At 44.0% G+C, this 18,268-nt stretch overlaps 1 protein-coding gene across 2 annotated transcripts in view; it reads left to right on the top strand.

The window, feature by feature from the left end:
• ZNF638 (zinc finger protein 638) overlaps positions 1-18,268 on the top strand; it is a 61,909-nt gene that overhangs the window by 16,726 nt on the left and 26,915 nt on the right. For both annotated transcript variants that reach the window (XM_038744588.1, XM_038744587.1), the window contains exons 3-7: positions 6,700-6,761; positions 7,127-7,162; positions 12,325-12,626; positions 14,388-14,644; positions 17,385-17,531. In XM_038744588.1, coding sequence (XP_038600516.1) covers positions 6,700-6,761; positions 7,127-7,162; positions 12,325-12,626; positions 14,388-14,644; positions 17,385-17,531 — 804 coding nt within the window. The remainder of the gene's footprint in view (positions 1-6,699; positions 6,762-7,126; positions 7,163-12,324; positions 12,627-14,387; positions 14,645-17,384; positions 17,532-18,268) is intronic.

Raw genomic sequence — 18,268 nt, 5'->3', positions numbered from 1 at the left:
CAAATATAAAGAACTTCTGGGACCCATTTTGGCATCCATGGCAGAATGGAATTTATAAGACATTCTGTTTCAGAGCCTGAAATTATTCTAAGCCAAATATACTACAAGTTTAAGTTAAGGAGGGTGAAAAGTTGGAAACTGGGAAAAATGTCAGTCAGTAACCTTTTATTGATCTCAAGAACCCATCTTGTTTTATTTTGTTGAGACTTTGAGACTTTAGACTTGACTTGAGACTTTGAGACTTGGTGGAAATGATTGTTGATGGCATAAAACATCGGTAACCCCCCTGTGGAATAGGGCGTGACTTTGAAAGTAATTGGTTTCATTTAGTGACTGTACTTAAATGTAAACTACTTTTAAAGTCAATTTGATTAGTACACTGAAAAAGACACTCTATTCTAGTTGGAATATCTTAGACCTTTTGGGGCATTAGGAGCAGTGAAAAAACTCAGAAGAACTTTAGAAACGTGACACCAAAGCACGTGGCTTTAAGATTCCCACACGTGGACTGGGCGAACAGAGAGGCCTGTTGAAGAAAATCTGAAAATTCCAGACATTCATCAGGGGAGACTGGGGAATTCGGAGGACTTCAGGCTCTGTTTTTAGCTTCAGTTTCAAGCAAAACAAGACTCTTTTGGGTGCGGTACTTTGGGAACCAAATAGAAGTGGTTCGTCCCCTGAACTACAAGGCTGATCTGGACAGTGCAGTTGACTGAGCAATCTGCCCATCTAAGCCCTCTATCCTTTGTTGCCCCAAGGGGTAATAATCGATGTCTTTTGAATTCCTTACGCCCAGGGCTTGAAGTACAAAAACACTGTTGAAATGTAGGTTCAGAGATGAGGATTGATGGAGTATGAATGTAGGGTAGAGGAATTAGATTCTTTTTGCTATACTTTTGGTATACAGAAGAAGATTACAGAGTTCTGAAAGTTCAACTTTACAGTGCCATTCTTTAGCAGTGAGTTAAAGGCCCACCTGAAATGTTAGCAAGAAAAGAAAGGTAGATATCCCTGTTAAAGCCACAGCACTGAGCCATAAAAAGCTTGAGAAGCGATGAGAAATGGAAAAAAAAATCCCTCTCTCGACCTTTTCGGAATCTTGTTGAAAGTCACCAGTGAAAACCTTAAGGAGCGTCTTTTAAAAAAGTGCAAACTTTGACTCAGTGTTTGTAAAGAAGAGCAGTTGTCTTGTGCGTCAAGCTGCCTTACTGTACATACGGAGAATGGCCTATTTCCCGATATCAGCTTCTTCATAGAGGGAACTGCAGCTGTTTGAATGACTGTATAGAGGCCAGTTTGTTAAATCTTGGTTTAGACCAATGCCCCATTTCTTCAAAAGCACTAAATATGCCAGGATGCAGTGTAGCCTAGTGGAAAGAGCACGGGCCTGGTAGCAGGGGGGACCTAGGTTCTTATCCCAGCTCCACCCCTTGTCTACTGCGTGACCTCGGGCAAGTCACTTCTGTACCTCAATGACCTCATCTGTAAAATGGAGATTAAGACTGAGCCGCACGTGGGACATGGACTATGGCCAATCTTATTTATCTTGTATCTACCCCAGCCCTTAGTACGGTGCCTGGCACATAGTAAGTACATAAGAAATACCATTAAAAAAAATAACGAATCTCCTTAAAATCCTGAACACTCTTGGTTGTGAGATGCAATAGTGGAGAAATAGTTTTTAAGTAGCCACTCTGCTTCCCGTGTATTATGTTGTTTCCCCAGTGGCACCTGATAGTCCCTGATTCATATGAGGGCCTCCTGTGTCTGAAGACGTTAGAGAAGTATGAAGCGGAGCCTGGCATGGAAGGAGAATTCAGGGAAGAAATTAACAAGGATTGGTAGTTTTTGTTAAGGAACAAAGAGGAAAAGATAGTCAGTCACATTTGAGCTCTTAATGTGTGCAGAGCACTGTACTAAGTGCTTGGAAGAGTCCAGCATAACTGAGTTAGTAGGCATGTTCCCTGCCCACAATGAGCTTGCAGTCTAGAGGTCCTGAAGAGATTTCAGATCACTAGTTCCAAGGCATGAAGGAAAACTTCGGTTTGAAAGTTGAAGGTGACTCCCAAGAAATAGTTGCCGAAATCGACGTTGAGACTGACGACCTCCAAGAACTGTAGTCCCGGAGGTCTACTCTTAGGAATTACCTTCCAGTGATTCCTCCTTGCCAGTGACCTCGCTGATCAGAGCCACGGCGGGAGGCAACGTCGACGTCAAGACTGCTTTACCATCCTCCTTTCTGCCACACAGAGTGGTTTGTTTCATTGGAAAAACGGTTGATGGTCTTTCCTACTTCCGGGCAGCATGTCCTCTCCACTCGGACATCCTGACTGAAGTAGAAAAGATGGGTAGTCAGAGAAACAGACTCAGCTGGATGAGGAAGTGAAGAAGAGAACAGAACAGTCCTCAAAGGACTTTCTAGCCTGCCAACAACCAGAAATGAAAGTGGACCATTGACTGATTGATTAATTGATCATCCTCATTGATGATTTGACCTGGTGGTGTTCCCAGTGGAAAGAGCCCTGTTCTAGGAATTGGAGTTCTGGTTTCCGGTTCTGCCGGTAGCCGGCTGGCATGGGCAAAGCCCACTCACGCACTTCACAGTGCACTGTATGTCCACCCATCTGTCTGGTGCCCCAGTGGAAACGAGAGCACAAGTGGCTCAGTACAAACCACGATCACCAGAATCGCTTCCTGTGCAGATTCTTGGGCCCGAAGTCTGACAGGAGACTCCAACTAGGCGACTCCCTGAGGGTGAAATTTTTTTTCCCCCTCCCTCCTCACTAGAACCATGCAAAATGTGGTTCTCAAATCATTTTTGACAGGTGAAACCTCAACTCCAGAACTTTGCAGGGGGATAGAAAGGGAATGGCAGTTCCGATTAAAAATAAACAAACCACTAAACAAGTACTCATTATAAACTCATTTTCCTGATGTGTTCTGGGGGAGATAGGGAGTGGGCTGAAGCACACCACAAACTTGGAAGTCCAGCAGATGTGGGTCGCCGTGGTCAAGTGGCTCCCAGAACGCCTTTGAGATTGGAATCAAACTCTTGGGGAATCCGTGTTATTGCACTCTATTTGAGGAGGATGCCAGTCTTTCTCTGACTTGCAAGAATACAATTTTTAAGCAGGAATGCCAGTGCTGTTTGGTTGTAAATGCTCAACTATTAATTTTGCAACTACTCCATGGCCGAAAACCTTTCTCCAATTAAGTTGCTACCATTCAGCTGCTTCTGAGTATGTTATGGGTTTATTGCTGGCTTTTCAAATTTATTAGTGAATGAATGCTTTGGGTGTGTTGATATTCCCTTTAAACAGTTTTATCGTAGGACCAAAGGGCCTGTTTTTTCCTGAGTGGGCAGGTAATCAGGGTAGTCAGAATGGTTGTCAGTAGACCCTAAGGATATTTGTTGTCTGAATTCTGATGGCCTGAAGAGCATGGTTATATTACATTGTCCTTTTCCTCAGTGACTGCAGTGAAAGTAATGGGAGAATGAGAGCCTGCTTTCTGCCGTTTGTGTGCAAGAGAGAGAGAAAGAAAATATACATGTACATACACACTGCAGTTCCTGTGCTGGTGGACATCTGATGGGTTATTGGTGTATTTTTAAGAGGTTATGGAAGGTATTCATAGAAGATATCAAAGATGGGGGTGTATGTGTGCCTGTTAATGTGTTGGAAAGATGGAGAATAAGACTACACTTGGAGAAAGAGAAACAATTCTCTGAAAGGAGAAAGTTGAACTGGATGAAATGAAGGGTAAACGAAAAATGAATGGGCTCAGATCCTGTACATAGGAAGAGGAATGGCGAGATGTTCCCTGGAGTAAATTAACCCACAGAAAGAATTCTTGTGCACATTCACTTAACTCAGTGCAATTTCTCTGGCCGCTGTTCTTTTCTCCTCAAAGTTTGGAAGCTGGTTCCGTCTTCCCATTTTATCTGTGCTGGTCCTAATAACAGACCAGTATGTGTGGCATATACATTGTAATATGCTGATAATTTCAACCAAAAAACTCGGGGGTTGCTAAGAATAGTTAGATAACTGGGGGTGAATTTTAGTGAATATAATGGTATGTGCCTAGAAATTCTCCAGAGGTGAATTTGGTTCAGAGATTTAGAACAATTCCAAGCACAAGCCTAAATTCCCTTTCGTTGACCAGAAAAAGCATTATTAGTGCAGTGTCACCCAAGATTTATGTTCAATTTCTTTGTAGAGAGCTTCCAGACTTTCCTTAACCAAGGCCTAAGTCTCTTTCTGTAGCACTAAACAGTAGATCGTTACTGACTCAGCGTGCTTCGGTTCTTAAAGATACGGCAGTAACTTCTGAACCACATCTTTCATTTGTGTTGAATTTCATAAGTTTATGAGAATTTAAGAGGAGTTCAAAAGAGCTCTGCCCTGCCTCATGTTTCTGCAGCATATTGTCCCTAAACAGGATTCTGTTTCTGCCTTTGTTCTGTGAATTCAGATGGTAAACATTTTTAAAGAACGAAAATTTTTTAAAAAATCACACAAGCAAACCCACAGAGGTCCAGTGTGTGTGGATTCTGTGGCTTCCAAGTGAGCTTTCTGTCTGTAAAGAATAGCACTCCAATCTGGATTGTCAACTCTGTTTGCTGCATATGCTAAAGTTGGTCAAGCAGAAGAATTTTAAATTATAATGAATTTGATTTCAATATCACACTACTTAAACTTCTGGAATTTGAGCTACAAAAAAAATTGGGTTTTTAAAATTTTTTATTATTATTATTATTTTTTGCAACAGGCTGTCTCTCCCAGGAACCCTTTCTGAGCACAGATGATCATCGCGGCACATTTAGTTCTGCTTCCATTTTTGAAACTGCGTGCTTCCTCCACTTTAGCAACTGCATTTGTATGAATCGCATTGCTTTCAAGTCTCTAAAACCAATTAAAAATGAAGTAGTATGCAAGCTTCTTCCTCTTCCCTGGTAGTAAGTTAGAGAGAGAGAATTGGGAGAATTGGATCGGTATTTTTAGCCCCACTTCGGAACAGGTCCACTGAAATCTTTCTAAGGCACTTGGCTAATGCTGGCCCAGATTTAATGGTAATTCTTATGGAATTTTAATGAGAGCTCACTACTTGCCGAGCACTGTATTGAGTGCTGGGGTCGATGCCAGATAATTGGGTCAGATGTGGGCTCTATCCCACATGGGACTCACAGTCCGAAGATGGGAGAGAACAGAAGTCTCCACTTCAGAGATGAGGAAACTCAGGTCCAGAAAAGTGAAGTGACTTTCCCAAGATCACATGGAAGGCTAATGTCAGAGCCAGGATTAGAACCCAGGCCTGTGCTCTTTCCACCACATCATATTGTTTCTTAGGTTTCTCTTCCAAATTCTGGTACTTTTCAATCCTTTGTGGCCCTGGGTTTGTGTACATTAAGTAGGTAGGCACATACTCTCATTTGTAATGTGTCATTGAAAGGTTTAAAAAGTATTTTATGCATTACTTGTTTTTCTTGTCCATCCATCAGTGGTATTTATTGTACTAAGCAGATGGGAGAGTAAAACGCGACAGAGTTGGTGTACACTTTCCTGCCCACAGCTACACAAAATAAGTTGGGCCTGGTAGAGATTCAGATTAGGAGTTTGTGGGGGGCGAGGCAGGATTGGGTAAACAGAACATTAAAATTGTGTATTAGAAACACCACTGGTCAAGGAAATAGGATGGTCCCCTAGATAGGTTTCACCCACGTTGGGTTTCTTCCATTAAATAACACAGTTGATTGCCCACGTTGAGTAGCTCTAAGGCATTTGTTTTTAAGTATTTTTTTCTCATGGTGCAGTTTGTTGGCAAATGAGATTGTACTTAATACCTGATTCTAAATTAGGTGTTTGTGGTATAAGAACTTGTAGTGTAGCTTTCCCATATAAAACAAAAAAGTTTGAAAACTGACCGTCCCATGAGGTTGAAATGTTATAAAGGTTTTTGAGTCTGGGACTTCTTTCTGGTGCTAGTCAAATTTGTCAGAGAAGCAGCATGGCTCAGTGGAAAGAGCCCGGGCTTTGGAGTCAGAGGTCATAGGTTCAAATCCCAGCTCCGCCAATTGTCAGCTGGGTGACTTTGGGCAAGTCACTTAACTTCTCTGGGCCTCAGTTACCTCATCTGGAAAACGGGGATTAAGACTGTGAGCCCCCCGTGGGACAACCTGATCACCTTGTAAGCTCCCCAGCGCTTAGAACAGTGCTTTGCACATAGTAAGCGCTTAATAAAAGCCATAAGAAAAGCAGCAAGGCCTAGTGGGAAGAGCACGGCCCTGGGAGCCAGAGGACCTGAATTCTCCTCCCAGCTCTGCCACTTGTTTGCTGTGTGACCATGGGCAAGTCACTTTAATTCCTTGTGCCTGTTTCCCTACCTGTAAAATGGGGGTTCAATTCCTGTTCTCCTTTCCCCCTCAGACTGTGAGCCCCCGGTGGGATAGGGACTATGTGACTTGATTTCTTGTGTATCTACCCATTGCTTAGTACAGTGCTGGGCACACAGTAAGCTTTTAACAAATACCACAGTTGTTGTTGTTAATTTTCATGTGCTAATCAACGGCTTCTATTTTAGTCCGTGAGGATTAACCATTGGTACACATAGACACAAACCATTTGTAGCTCTATGGAATAAGTGCCATTATTTGGGATATTCCAATTTCACCTTGTTTTTCCTCCTTCCTCTTTTCATTAGGATTGGATTCAGCATCAGAACACCCCTATCCATATCGAGAGCTGCCGACAATTACGCCAACAGTAAGGATGCTTTTGCTTCTTGAAGGCTGATAGCCTCTAGTTCGTCCTGAAATTGGAGTGGGGAGGGACAGATTGAAAAGAACTAATTTTTTAGACATTCAGTGTCACTTGGGACCTTTTCTTTAATGGGGCTAATGCACCATATTTGAGAACTGGGGGAAAATTGGCTTTTCTAAGTGTCTGTTTACCTTTTTTTAGTTTGTAGATTACTTTGAAAGAAAACCCGATGCTTATGTCTAATTCGGTGGTGTCAAAAAGAATGTGAAAAGAAAGAATTTGTGAAAAATTATCTACACCCTCCCTGTTAGCTCTGTTAATCAGAAATTCGGGTGCTTCTCCATAATGCTGTTTTCTTCTTAACACAGGTATCCTGACTGGAATCCTGAAGTTCTTCTAAGAAGGTAACTAACTTTGCAAAGTACTTATCAGATTGCTTCCCATTATTCTTCAGCAAACAGTTGCCTTCACAAAAGCAATCTAGTAAGAAACCATCCATATTTGTTTTGTGGGGAGGCAAGGGTTATTTTTGTTGGTTCCCTGACCCGTTGAACAAAAGTCCTGGAATTGTAGACTTCCGCGCCAGGTGTCCCCGTGAGATGGGGAAAGGGGGGCGGGGCGGGGCGGGAGGAGGATTGCGAGAAGCGTAGAGTCGCCGTGACCTCTGTAGGGGTTGAAGAAACAGGGTGTTGGTGCCATTGGTGTTAACTGATCAGGTACAGGAGGAGCGCTTAGAACAGTGCTTTGCACATAGTAAGCGCTTAACAGATGCCATCAGTTTTATTATTATTATTATTATTGTTATTATCTGAGCCATTTATTTTACTGCTTCTAACCCCCCAAAAATGCAAAGCTGCAGGAGGACCACTTAAGACCTTTACATCAATATTTATGTGCAGCCAAGCCCTTTTTCCCTTTGTTCCTCTGCCAAATCTGGCTTTCATTATTTTTCTCTGGCTTAAGTGTTGCGTTCCCTTTGCCTTTGGCCTCTGTGTTCCCTGTCCTGTGAACAGAGATGGACGTTTCCATTTCCTTAAGCCTCTTCCCACTTGGAAATAAAGCATGAAGCTCTGAACATATTTCTCTTGGTGTTATTTAAAAGATTCCTCAGATCCAACACTGTTGTTAACCTAGCAAGTTAATGGCTGGTTATTTGAAACTTGCGTTTCGGGTGTTTGCGAACCATTGACATCAGCCTGCTGCCGATGGTACGGAGGAGTGGGAAGGGTCAGGGGATGCTCACGGAGGCTGAAGAGAGGGAGAGAGAATGACTAGGGAAAGGGTAGGGGGAAAGGGAAGTCTCCACTCCCTCATAGACATGTTGTGGGCAGGGAATGTGTCTGCTTATTGTTATATTGTACTCTCCCAAGTGCTTTGTACAGTGCTTCACACATAGTAAGTGTTCAGTAAATATGATTGACTCATCTTTATTTCCCCCAGCCCTCCAACGGTTGCATCTTTCCCTCACTGTGCAGGAGGTGGGGGAGAGACCAGCAGAGCCCCGCCTCCGCAGACAGGTTTCGTCACCTGCCACTTGGCATCAATCTCCTTGGCACTTCCTCTCTAGACAGTTAGCTCATTGTGGGCAAAGAATGTGTCTGTTTTATTGTTGGACGCTCCCAACCGCTTAGGACAGTGCTCTGCACACAGTAAGCACTCGATAAATACAATTGACTGCTCCTTCCACCCTGCCCGTCTTGGGTGCCTCGCTGCTGCGTTTCTTCCCGCCTTGTCCTGCTATTGGCACCCCGCCATTGCGGGTGGTTGGGTCCATTAGGCCTTGTTTTTTTCCTGCAGGGTCATCTCACACCACTCACCCAGTGATATTTGAGGGCCTGATTTGTGCCGGACACCGAATCAAGTGCCTTGTACCCATGGGGGACTCTGACGGCAGCAGGGCACCTGTTCACTGCTGTCAGGTAGCTTGCCATTTAACAGGAGAGACGGAATAAAGCTACGAAACTAGGCAAACTGGTGAAAGAAGGAGGAAAAAAGCAGGAAGGAGTACCAACAAATAAGGGAATGTAGAGATAAATGTGTGCCTCTGTGTCTATAGAAAGATCTACCTGTAAGTGCCCAAGTGCTCAGGATAGGAGAAAGGACAAAGGTGGAAATTGGGTGGATGTAAGAGGTAGTTGAGCTGTCAGCTGTTAGAGGAACATTTGTTTGAGGTAATTTTTTTATGGTGTTTAAGTGCTGACAGAGAATCAGCATGGAATAGTGAATAGAGCACGGGCCTGGGAATCAGGAGGTCATGGATTCTAATCTTGGCTCTGCCACTTCTTGGCTGAATGACCGTGAGCAAGTCATTCACTTCTGGGCCTCAGTTCCCTCCTCTGAACATGTGAGCCCTATGGGACTGTGTCTAACCCGTTTAACTTTTAGAACAGTGCTTGGCCCATTGTAAGCACTTAACGAATAGCACAGTTTTTGTTATCATTATTATAAGCCCGTTGTTGGGTAGGGATCGTCTGTATATGATGATGATTTGTACTTCTCAAGTGCTTAGTACAGTGCTCTGCACGCAGTAAGCGCTCAATAAATACGATTGAATGAATGAATGATGATTGAGATTATGTGACAAAGCACTATTCTGAGTCCTGGGGTAGATACAAATCAAGCAGGTCAGACAATCCTCATCCCACATGAGCTAACAGTCCAAGTAGGGGGGATAACAGATATTGAATCCCCATCTTACAGTTACTGAGGCACAGAGTGAAGTGACTTGACCAAGGTCACACAGCAGGCTAGTGGTGGAGCCTGGATTAGAACCCAGGTCCGCCAACTCCCAGGCTTGTGCTCTTTCCAGTAGGCCACATTGCTATAATTGTGGAGAGGTGGGAAGGTGCTCATTTCCATTCACTAAGAAGTTCTTGACTTCACCAGTAAAAATAACAAGGATTATTTAGCCTCTTCATCCAATATTCCTTAAATGAACTTTTCTTTTTACATTTAAATGTACAAGTCAAACGTGCCTTCTCTCAGCAAGTTTCTCAGTGAGAATGTCCGAATCATTTGCGTCTTCCTTCCTTTCACTTATTTTAGCTAGCTCTGTTGTATTGTGCTCTCTCGAGCTCTTAGTGCAGTGCTCTGCACATAGTAAGTGCTGGATAAATTCCATTGATTGCTTGATTTACCAAAACACCCAAACTATACAAAGATAGAGTATCCTAGATTGAAAGCTTTAGGGGAATTACCGTCAAGCAATCAGTGATATTTATTGAGTGCTTACTGGGCAGAGCACTCTACAATAAAGTAGCCAAGTGTGGTAGAATCAGCTGCAGATACTTACACCTTTTAAAGTATTGACAATTATGTATGGAGGGATAAGCACGGCTTAAAAGTAGTTCGATGATTTTTTTTTAATGTTTTAGGGGTATCTTGCAGTGAACCAATCAGTGGTATGTTTTAAGTGCTTACTATGTGCAGAGCACTGTACTGAGCCCTTGAGGAGTGTACAGTGCATGTTTCCCTGCCCAAAAGGAGATTCTAGTCTAGAGGAGCTGTGCTTATGGCAGTTGGTTGATTACTTCAGGGGAGAAATATCAAACAAAAAGCAGTGGCTTTTGATCCTAGATGTTAATAATTAACCATAATAAGGAACTTGGGAAAACATATTTATCCACTGACAGGTTTCAGTGACTGTGTTGGTAAAGCCTCCAGACCATCTCTTCCTTTTTGTCCTTCAAGCTCAATATGTCCAGAGTGAAACTCCTCATTTTCTGTCCCATATCCTCTTCTCCACTTCCTTTCCCTCCTACGATTTGACATCATCTCTCCTGTCCCCAAAGTCTACATCCCAGTCATTGCCTTTGCTTGACTGCTGCCTCTGATTAGTGCCACGTGCAGCTCATTCATTCATTCAGTCATTCAGTCATATTTATTGAGTGCTTACTGTGTGCAAAGTACTGTACTAAGTGCTTGGGAGAGTAATATAAGTCTATCATTAAATCCTGTCTGTTTTTCTTCCGTAAGCCCTTCTGACATCACAACTCCTTCCTGGAAGCCTTCCCTGATTACTTTCTCTCTGACCAGATTGACCCTCCAACTACCCCTTCTGTGCCACCTGCATACTTGGGTACTTGCCACCTCCCAGTTTCTTAAGCCCTGTTATGCTATACTATATATGCTATATACATGTATGTATATAGTAATGATAATAATAATATTGGTATTTGTTCAACACTTACTATGTGCCAGGCACTGTTCTAAGTGCTGGGGTAGATATAAGGTAATCACGTTGTCCCACGTGGGGTTCACAGTCTTCATCCCCATTTTACAGATGCGGTCCCTGAAGCACAGAGAAGTTAAGTGACTTGCCCAAGGTCACACATCTGGCAAGTGGCAGGGCCAATAATATAATCATTATGGTATTTAAGTGCTTACCTTGTGCCAGGCACTATACTGAACGTTGGGGTGGATATAAGCAAATAGCATTGGACACAGTCCCTGTCCTGCACAGGGCTCACAGTCTGCATCCCCATTTTACAGGTGAGGTAACTGAGGCCCAGAGAAGTGAAGTGGCTTGCCCAAGGTCCCACAGCAGACAAGTGGTGGCGGAGCTGGGATTAGAACCTTCTGACTCCCAGGCCTGAGCTCTGTCTACTCACTACGCCATGCTGCTCCTCTGAGAGTACAGTACAACAGATTTGGTAGACACATTCCCTGCCCACCAGGAGGGAGTCAGACATTCACATAAATAGAGAGAGGGAAACAGGCATTCACATAAATAATGGATGTGAATATAAGTGCAGTGGGACTGACGGAGGGGTGAATAAAGGGTGCAAAGGTGGCCCAGAAAGGAGTGGGAGAAGAGGAAATGAGGGCTAAGTCAGGGAAGGTCTGTTTGAGGAGATGTGCTTTTAATAAGACTTTGAAGTGAGGGAGAGTGGTATGAAGAGGGAGGGTGTTTAAACCTGAGGCAGGCTGTGGGCGAGAGGTCAGCGGCAATGGTGAAATAGACAAAATTGAGGTACAGTGAGTAGGTTGGCACTTTAGGAGCGAAATGTGTGGGCTGGGTTGTAGAAAAGCAGTGAGGTGAGGTAGGAGGGGGCAGGGGAGATTAAGTGAAGGAGTTTCTTTTTGATGCTGAGGTGGGTGGGTTCTTGAGGATGGGGGAAACATGGATTAAGCGGTTTTGTAGGAAAATGATCCAGGCAGCGTAGTGGAGTATGGGCTGGAGTGGGGTGGGGAGACAGGAGGCAGGGAGGTCAGCGAGTAGGCTGATGCAGTAATCACACTGGGTTAAGATAAGTAGTTAGATTAATGTGATAGCAGTTTTGATGGAGAGTAAAGGGTGGATTTTTAGTAATGCTGTAAAGGTTCAACCAATGGGATTTAGTAAAAGGCTGAATATGTGAGTTCAATGAGGGAAAGGAATATATCCCCTTTTCCTCCTTCCTCCTACTTGTAAGTTATTTTAATGCCTGTCTTCCCTGCTAGATTGGAAGCACCCGGTTCATGTCTAACTCCTGTATGCTCCCAAATGTTTACTAGAGTGCTCTAGCCAGAGCTCAGTACCTTCTTTTGATTGCTTGTTTTATTGCACTGTTCCTCTGTTTCATAGGAATGATGGAGAGAGGAAAGAGAATCAGACTCCAAAGAGACATTGCGACTCAACCAGCTCCAGCCCTAGACACTCTAGGGGATCGAGCTCAGGTCATAAATTCCACCGCTCCCAGTCTAGGAGCCCCTGTCGTTATGGCCAGAATAGAGCCAGGAGCCGGAGTCCAAGGCCGTCGCACCGTTTTAGCCCCAGACACAGGTCCAAATCACCGCAGCGATCGAGGAATCCACTCAGGTGCAGTCCGAGGCCCCAGAGGTCCGCCAGCACTGATTGGTCATCTAAGCGAGCCGTCAGATCTCCAGGTGAGAAAGCAACCGGGAGAAGATCCCATTGCCTCAGAACAGGGGACCTAATTGTTTGATTTTGCACTTGAATTTCTGTTCTCCCCTCACGGTAGAGCCAAACGCTCTACACTCATCGCTTGCTTTCGCGACCAGTGAACCGTGCACGCTGAAGCGAAGGTTTCGGTTTGGGTTTTTGTTTTTTTTTTATGGTGTTTTAAGTGCTTACTATGTGCCAGACACTAAGCTCTGAGAGAGATTCAAGCTAATCAGGTTGGACACAGTCTTTGTCCCAGGTGGGGCTCTCCATCTTAAATCCCTATTTTGCAGATGAGGTAACTGAGGCCCAGAGAAGTCAAGTGACACACCCAAGGCCAAACAGCAGATAAGTGGAGGAGATGGGCTCAGAACCCTGGTCCTTCTGACTCCCAAGCCTGTGCTGTATCCACTAGTCCACCCTCCTTCTAGACTACGCTGCTTTGAGATCTTAATTGTGAAATATGAGAAAGCAGCATGTCCCTGTGGGAGGAGCATAGGACTAAGAGTCAGAACCTGGGTTCTAGTCTCGGCCCAGCCACTTGCTGGCTGTGCGACCTTGGGCAAGTCACTTAAATTCATTGGGCCTCAGTTTCCTTATCTCGATTTTTTTTTTTAAGGGGGTATCGTGATTTAGGAGACCGGGGTCTAACAAGGTCACAGTTTTATTCCTTTGAATTACGATCTTCCTAGGGGTTTATTAGTAGGATAAAATATTTGTCACGTTTTGCATTAACAATGTGGCATGTAGTGAGTTCCAGGTCACTGCTTATGCTACACAGTCTCTTCGAAAAATGTTCGATTAGTTTAGAAACCTGAACTTGTGGACAATGTGCAATTCTGCAGAGGCCTCAGGTAATGACCTTGCATCATTACGGGTGTTACCAGGTCACAAGTCTCTGGTTCTTAGCTCCATTTTCTTTCTTAGCACCACTGGTTCAGCTGTTAGCTTTTTTGAAAATGTAATTTTTCTTTATATTGTTTTTCTGCGAAGTGTAGTGACAGATGGGCAGACTTCATTATTGGTTTTTAGATTCTGAATTGCACCTTGGAGGATCAGGTTGAAGACCCTCACCCTGTGCTTCATGTTTAGACCGTCTCGATTTCCCTGTTCCCTTCTTTCTATCCCTGAGGCCACCCGTCTCTCCTGTTACTCGCCAAACCTGGATGTGTGCCACTGTCTGTCTGGCTCCCCTCACGGACACCTTCACGATTCCTTTCTCCAGCTGGCCAGTCAATCCGTGGTATCGACTGAACACTGACTGTGCGCAGAGCACTGTCCTGTGCGCTTGATGTAGATGTCCTTGTCCCTCCGTTCGGCTCTTGAAATCCCACCTCCTGGGAAACCTTGATTGATGAGTTGAAGAGTCGTGGCTTCCCTGAAACCTCCCTTATCTCTCTACAGAAATCCTTTAACTCCCTCTTCTGGCAAAACTCCTCGGTTGCCAGGCGAAATTCATCCACTCCCACAAACCCGATATGGTGTTCTGATTTACGTGCTCATTTGCTTTTTGTCAGCTCCCTTTATATATGCCTGTTAACTCAGTCGACATCGTCCGTATAAAGTGACTAACCCTCTTAGGGGTCAGGGACAACATCCATTTGACTGTGGACACGGTATGGAGCCTCACGCTCTTCAGACAAGATCGTAAGTCCCGTGGGACGGCGATAATGGTCGCAGATGTTCTTCAGAGTTTTGCCACCTGTTCTTTTTCAACTCAAAGAGCTTCCCTTTTTCTCCCCCAGACAAAAAAGCTGCCTTGGAAGCTGTCGTGCAAAGTCTGGGGCATGGCTTTGTGGCAGAGTTTAATAAGCAGAAAAACCTTCGAGCTGCTGAAAAAGCCCAGTCTGACACGCAGAAGACCCCCTACCATGCCGGGCTGACAAAAGTTCCAGTTCCTGCTAGGAGCGTGCAGAAAGAGCTGAACTCAAGGATTCCTGAAAATCCCAGCCCACCGAAAAATCACGTGATGTCCAATAAAGGCAAGATTTCTCTAAGCCAGGTGGGTATTTTTAATTTTCCATTCTGCTGTCGATGCAAACTAGTACATGTTTGGTTTTTCCTCACGCAGGTAGATGGAGTGAGGGGTGGTAGGTGCCACAACAATTTAACAGTAGCAATCAGTCAGTCTTATTTATTGAGTGCATAGTGTGTGCCGAGCACTGTACTAAGCTTGTGGGAGAGTACAATACAATCATAAACAGACACATTCCTTGCCCACTACGAGTGCAGCATGACATAGTGGATAGGCATGGGACTGGAAGTCACAAGGTCATGGGTTCTAATCCCAACTCCACCACTTTTCTGCTGTGTGACCTTAGGCAAGTCACTTCACTTCTCTGTGCCTCAGTTACCTTATCTGAAAATGGGAAATAAGACTGTGAGCCCTATGTGGGACAAGGACTGTGTCCAACCCGATTTGCTTGCATCCACCCCAGCGCTTAGTACGGTGTATGGTACATAGTGTTTAACAAATACTATTATTATTGCTATTGAAGTCTAGAGAAGAAGACAGACGTTAATATAAATAAATTACAGGTGAGCATGGGCTAGGAGAGGGGTTGAATAAAGAGAGCAAGTCAGAGCAGCGCAGAAGGAAGTGGGAGAAGAGGAAAGGGGGGTTTAGTATGGGAAGGCCTCTCGGAGGAGATGTGCCCTTGATAAGGCTTCGAAGCAGGGGACAGTAATTGTCCGTTGGATATGAGGTGGAAAGGCGTTCCGGGCCTGAGGCAGGATGTGTGCAAGAAGGTGGCGGTGAGATAGAAGTGACGGAGGTGCAGTGAGTAGGTTGGCATAGAGGAGTTTTTTGAGTAGGGAAACACGGGCCGTACAGTTCTGTAGAAAAATGATCCGGGAAGCAGAGTGAAGTGGGGGCTGGAGTGGGGAGAGGCAGGGAGGTCAGCAAGGAGGCTGATGCAGTAATCAAGGTGGGGTAGGATAAATGATTAGATTAACATGTTAGCAGTTTAGATGGAGAGGAAAAGGATTTTTCTCCAGATCTCTCCACCCCACCCCCTTAGCCCCCAAAGTGTATTTGTGACTCGTAGTTTGTTACAGTTTCATGTCTTAGAAAATAAAACTACAATTTTTCAGGTTACCTCATCCTAAAAGAAAGGGCCCGTCTCCGTAAAACTTCTGTTTAAAAACTTTAAAAACTTCTAAAAAACTTAAAAAACTTTAAAAAATAAGTCATTTCAAAGTAGCGAGGCCTAGTGAAATTGGTGTCATAATGGGGGTTCTCTGTGTCGCAGGAATGAATAGGTTTCTTATAGCCCACTCGTTATGACCAGAAAACGAAGAGAAGCAGCGTGGCTCAGTGGAAAGAGCACGGGCTTTGGAGTCAGAGGTCATGGGTTCAAATCCCTGCTCCGCTAATTGTCAGCTGTGTGACTTCAGGCAAGTCACTTCACTTCTCTGTGCCTCAGTAACCTCATCTGTAAAATGGGAATGAAGACTGTGAGCCCCCCATGGGACAACCTGATCACCTTGTAACCTCCTCAGCGCTTAGAACAGTCCTTTGCACATAGTAAGCACTTAATACATGCCATCATTATTATTTATTATTGTATTTGTTCCCCACTACACTGCCAGCTTATTGTGGGCAGGGAACATGTCTCCTAACTCTGCTGTATCACACTCGTCCAAGTGCTTCGTACAGTTCTCTGCACATAGTTAATGCTCAATAAATACCATTGATTGACTGATTACCTTTCTCAGAGTTTGTGTCAGATTTTGTATGGGACATTCCACTTGAAAATGGAAACCAGAGCACACAGTCCCCAACCACTCTTCTTTGTCCCCTTCTCTACTGTGGAGCTTGTAGGCAGAGACTATGTCTGTTTATTGTTGTACGGTGCTCTGCACACTGTATGCGCTCAATAAATACTATCGAGTGAAAGAATAAATGAAAAAGGTCACGTGGCTACCTGAGCCCTGGCCACCCGATCAGGAGGTTAGTGCCCAATCAGCTCTTCTCTGCAATAAAAACACATTTTTGGAAATAAAGTGGCTATCTACATAGTTCGAATTCTTTTTCACCCCATCTGCCAAGTCGCCTTACTGTTTTTGTAGGCGTGACCTGTCCACCTTTATCACTTGAGAATGTGGTTTTTTTGTTGTTTTTTTTTTTGGAAGATGTTGTCTTTTGTTCTGCCTGAATGACCTGAAACAGACCACTGGACAAGTAGTCAACAGTGTAGAAACGAATGTAAAGTCACTCATGTTGTCATTTTTTTTAAAAAAATAGTATTTGTTAAGTGCTTATTGGGTCCTAGGCACTAAGCTGTGGGGTCAGTACAAGTTAATCTGGTTGGACATGTCCATGTCCCACATAGGGCTCACAGTTTCAGTCCCCATTTTACAGATGAGGTCATTGAGGCCCAGCGAAATGAAGTGGCTTGCCCAAAGTTTCACAGCAGATAAGTGACAGAGCCGGGATTAGAACTCAGGTCTTTCTGGCTCCCCGGCCCATACACTGTATCCACTAGGCCATGTTGCTTCTCATTCTCCCTGAGTCATGGGTTAAGGGCCCGTCTGGGGAATGAATGAAGGGGCAACCTTTGGTTTCCACGGAGAGGCCTACTAGGGGCATGGAGAGTTCAATAGGTGCAACCCTAAAAATCAGTGATACTGATTGCATGGCATGGCGCCTGGGAGAGTAGAGTTGGTTAGACATGATCCTTGCCAGCAAGGGACTTGCAATCCAGAAGAACAGGAATTAACCCTTCTCTCCTATCTGACAGGTTTGTCAGGACAAATTCATGAATTGTGGTACAGTAATTCATATATCGGACTTACCAGATGATGGCTACACAGAACAGGATATAAAAAAATTAGTCCAGCCATTTGGAAAAGTCAGTGATCTCCTGATTATTCCATCGAGAAATGAGGTAAGCAGTTTAAGGATAACGTGGCATTTGCCAGATTTTTAGATTCTAAATCATGGGGTGGTTTAAGACGGCCATTTCCCTTTGGCTCTCTCACTTTGGATATACTGATCAAAATATTTCGAATTTCTGATTCAGTTCATATTTAGACTCTCCAAATTAATGATGTTACCAGAAGAAAACTTTAGTACAGCTTATATGTTGAGCGTGAGCCCGTTGTTGGATAGGGACTGTCTCTATATGTTGCCAATTTGTACTTCCCAAGTGCTTAGTACAGTGCTCTGCACACAGTGAGCGCTCAGTAAATACGATTGAAAATGAATGAATGAGTGCTCGTAATTCTCCATACTTGCAGTAAGTACAGTTGACTCAAGTTTGAAAACTACAAAAATATTTAAAAATAAGTCTGGGTTTATATATTCATATAGTAAAATGGGTTTTCCAATTAACAAATTGAATTTTGAGAGGCAAATTTTTATCACTTCTCCAAAAACAGAAGTATCTGATAGCAGAACTGCATGGAAGACCCAAAACTGCTTTATCAAATGTAACATTCATTAAAGCGGAACACATTCCTTCTTGTAGCACCTAAGCTGTCGAGGGTCTGGGCTTTTCTAAAATCCAAAAACAGATACCATTGCCTCCAGCTTTATTTCCCCAGTTTGGAAGTTTTAGGATAGGTCTGCCATAATTTGAATACTAGAATGGTGGAAATTTCTATAATCCAATATGCCACTTGC

This window comes from Tachyglossus aculeatus, chromosome 4 (genome assembly GCF_015852505.1).
Source record: "Tachyglossus aculeatus isolate mTacAcu1 chromosome 4, mTacAcu1.pri, whole genome shotgun sequence".
NCBI classification, from domain to species: domain Eukaryota; kingdom Metazoa; phylum Chordata; class Mammalia; order Monotremata; family Tachyglossidae; genus Tachyglossus; species Tachyglossus aculeatus.
This window is presented reverse-complemented; position numbering and strand designations above follow the sequence as displayed.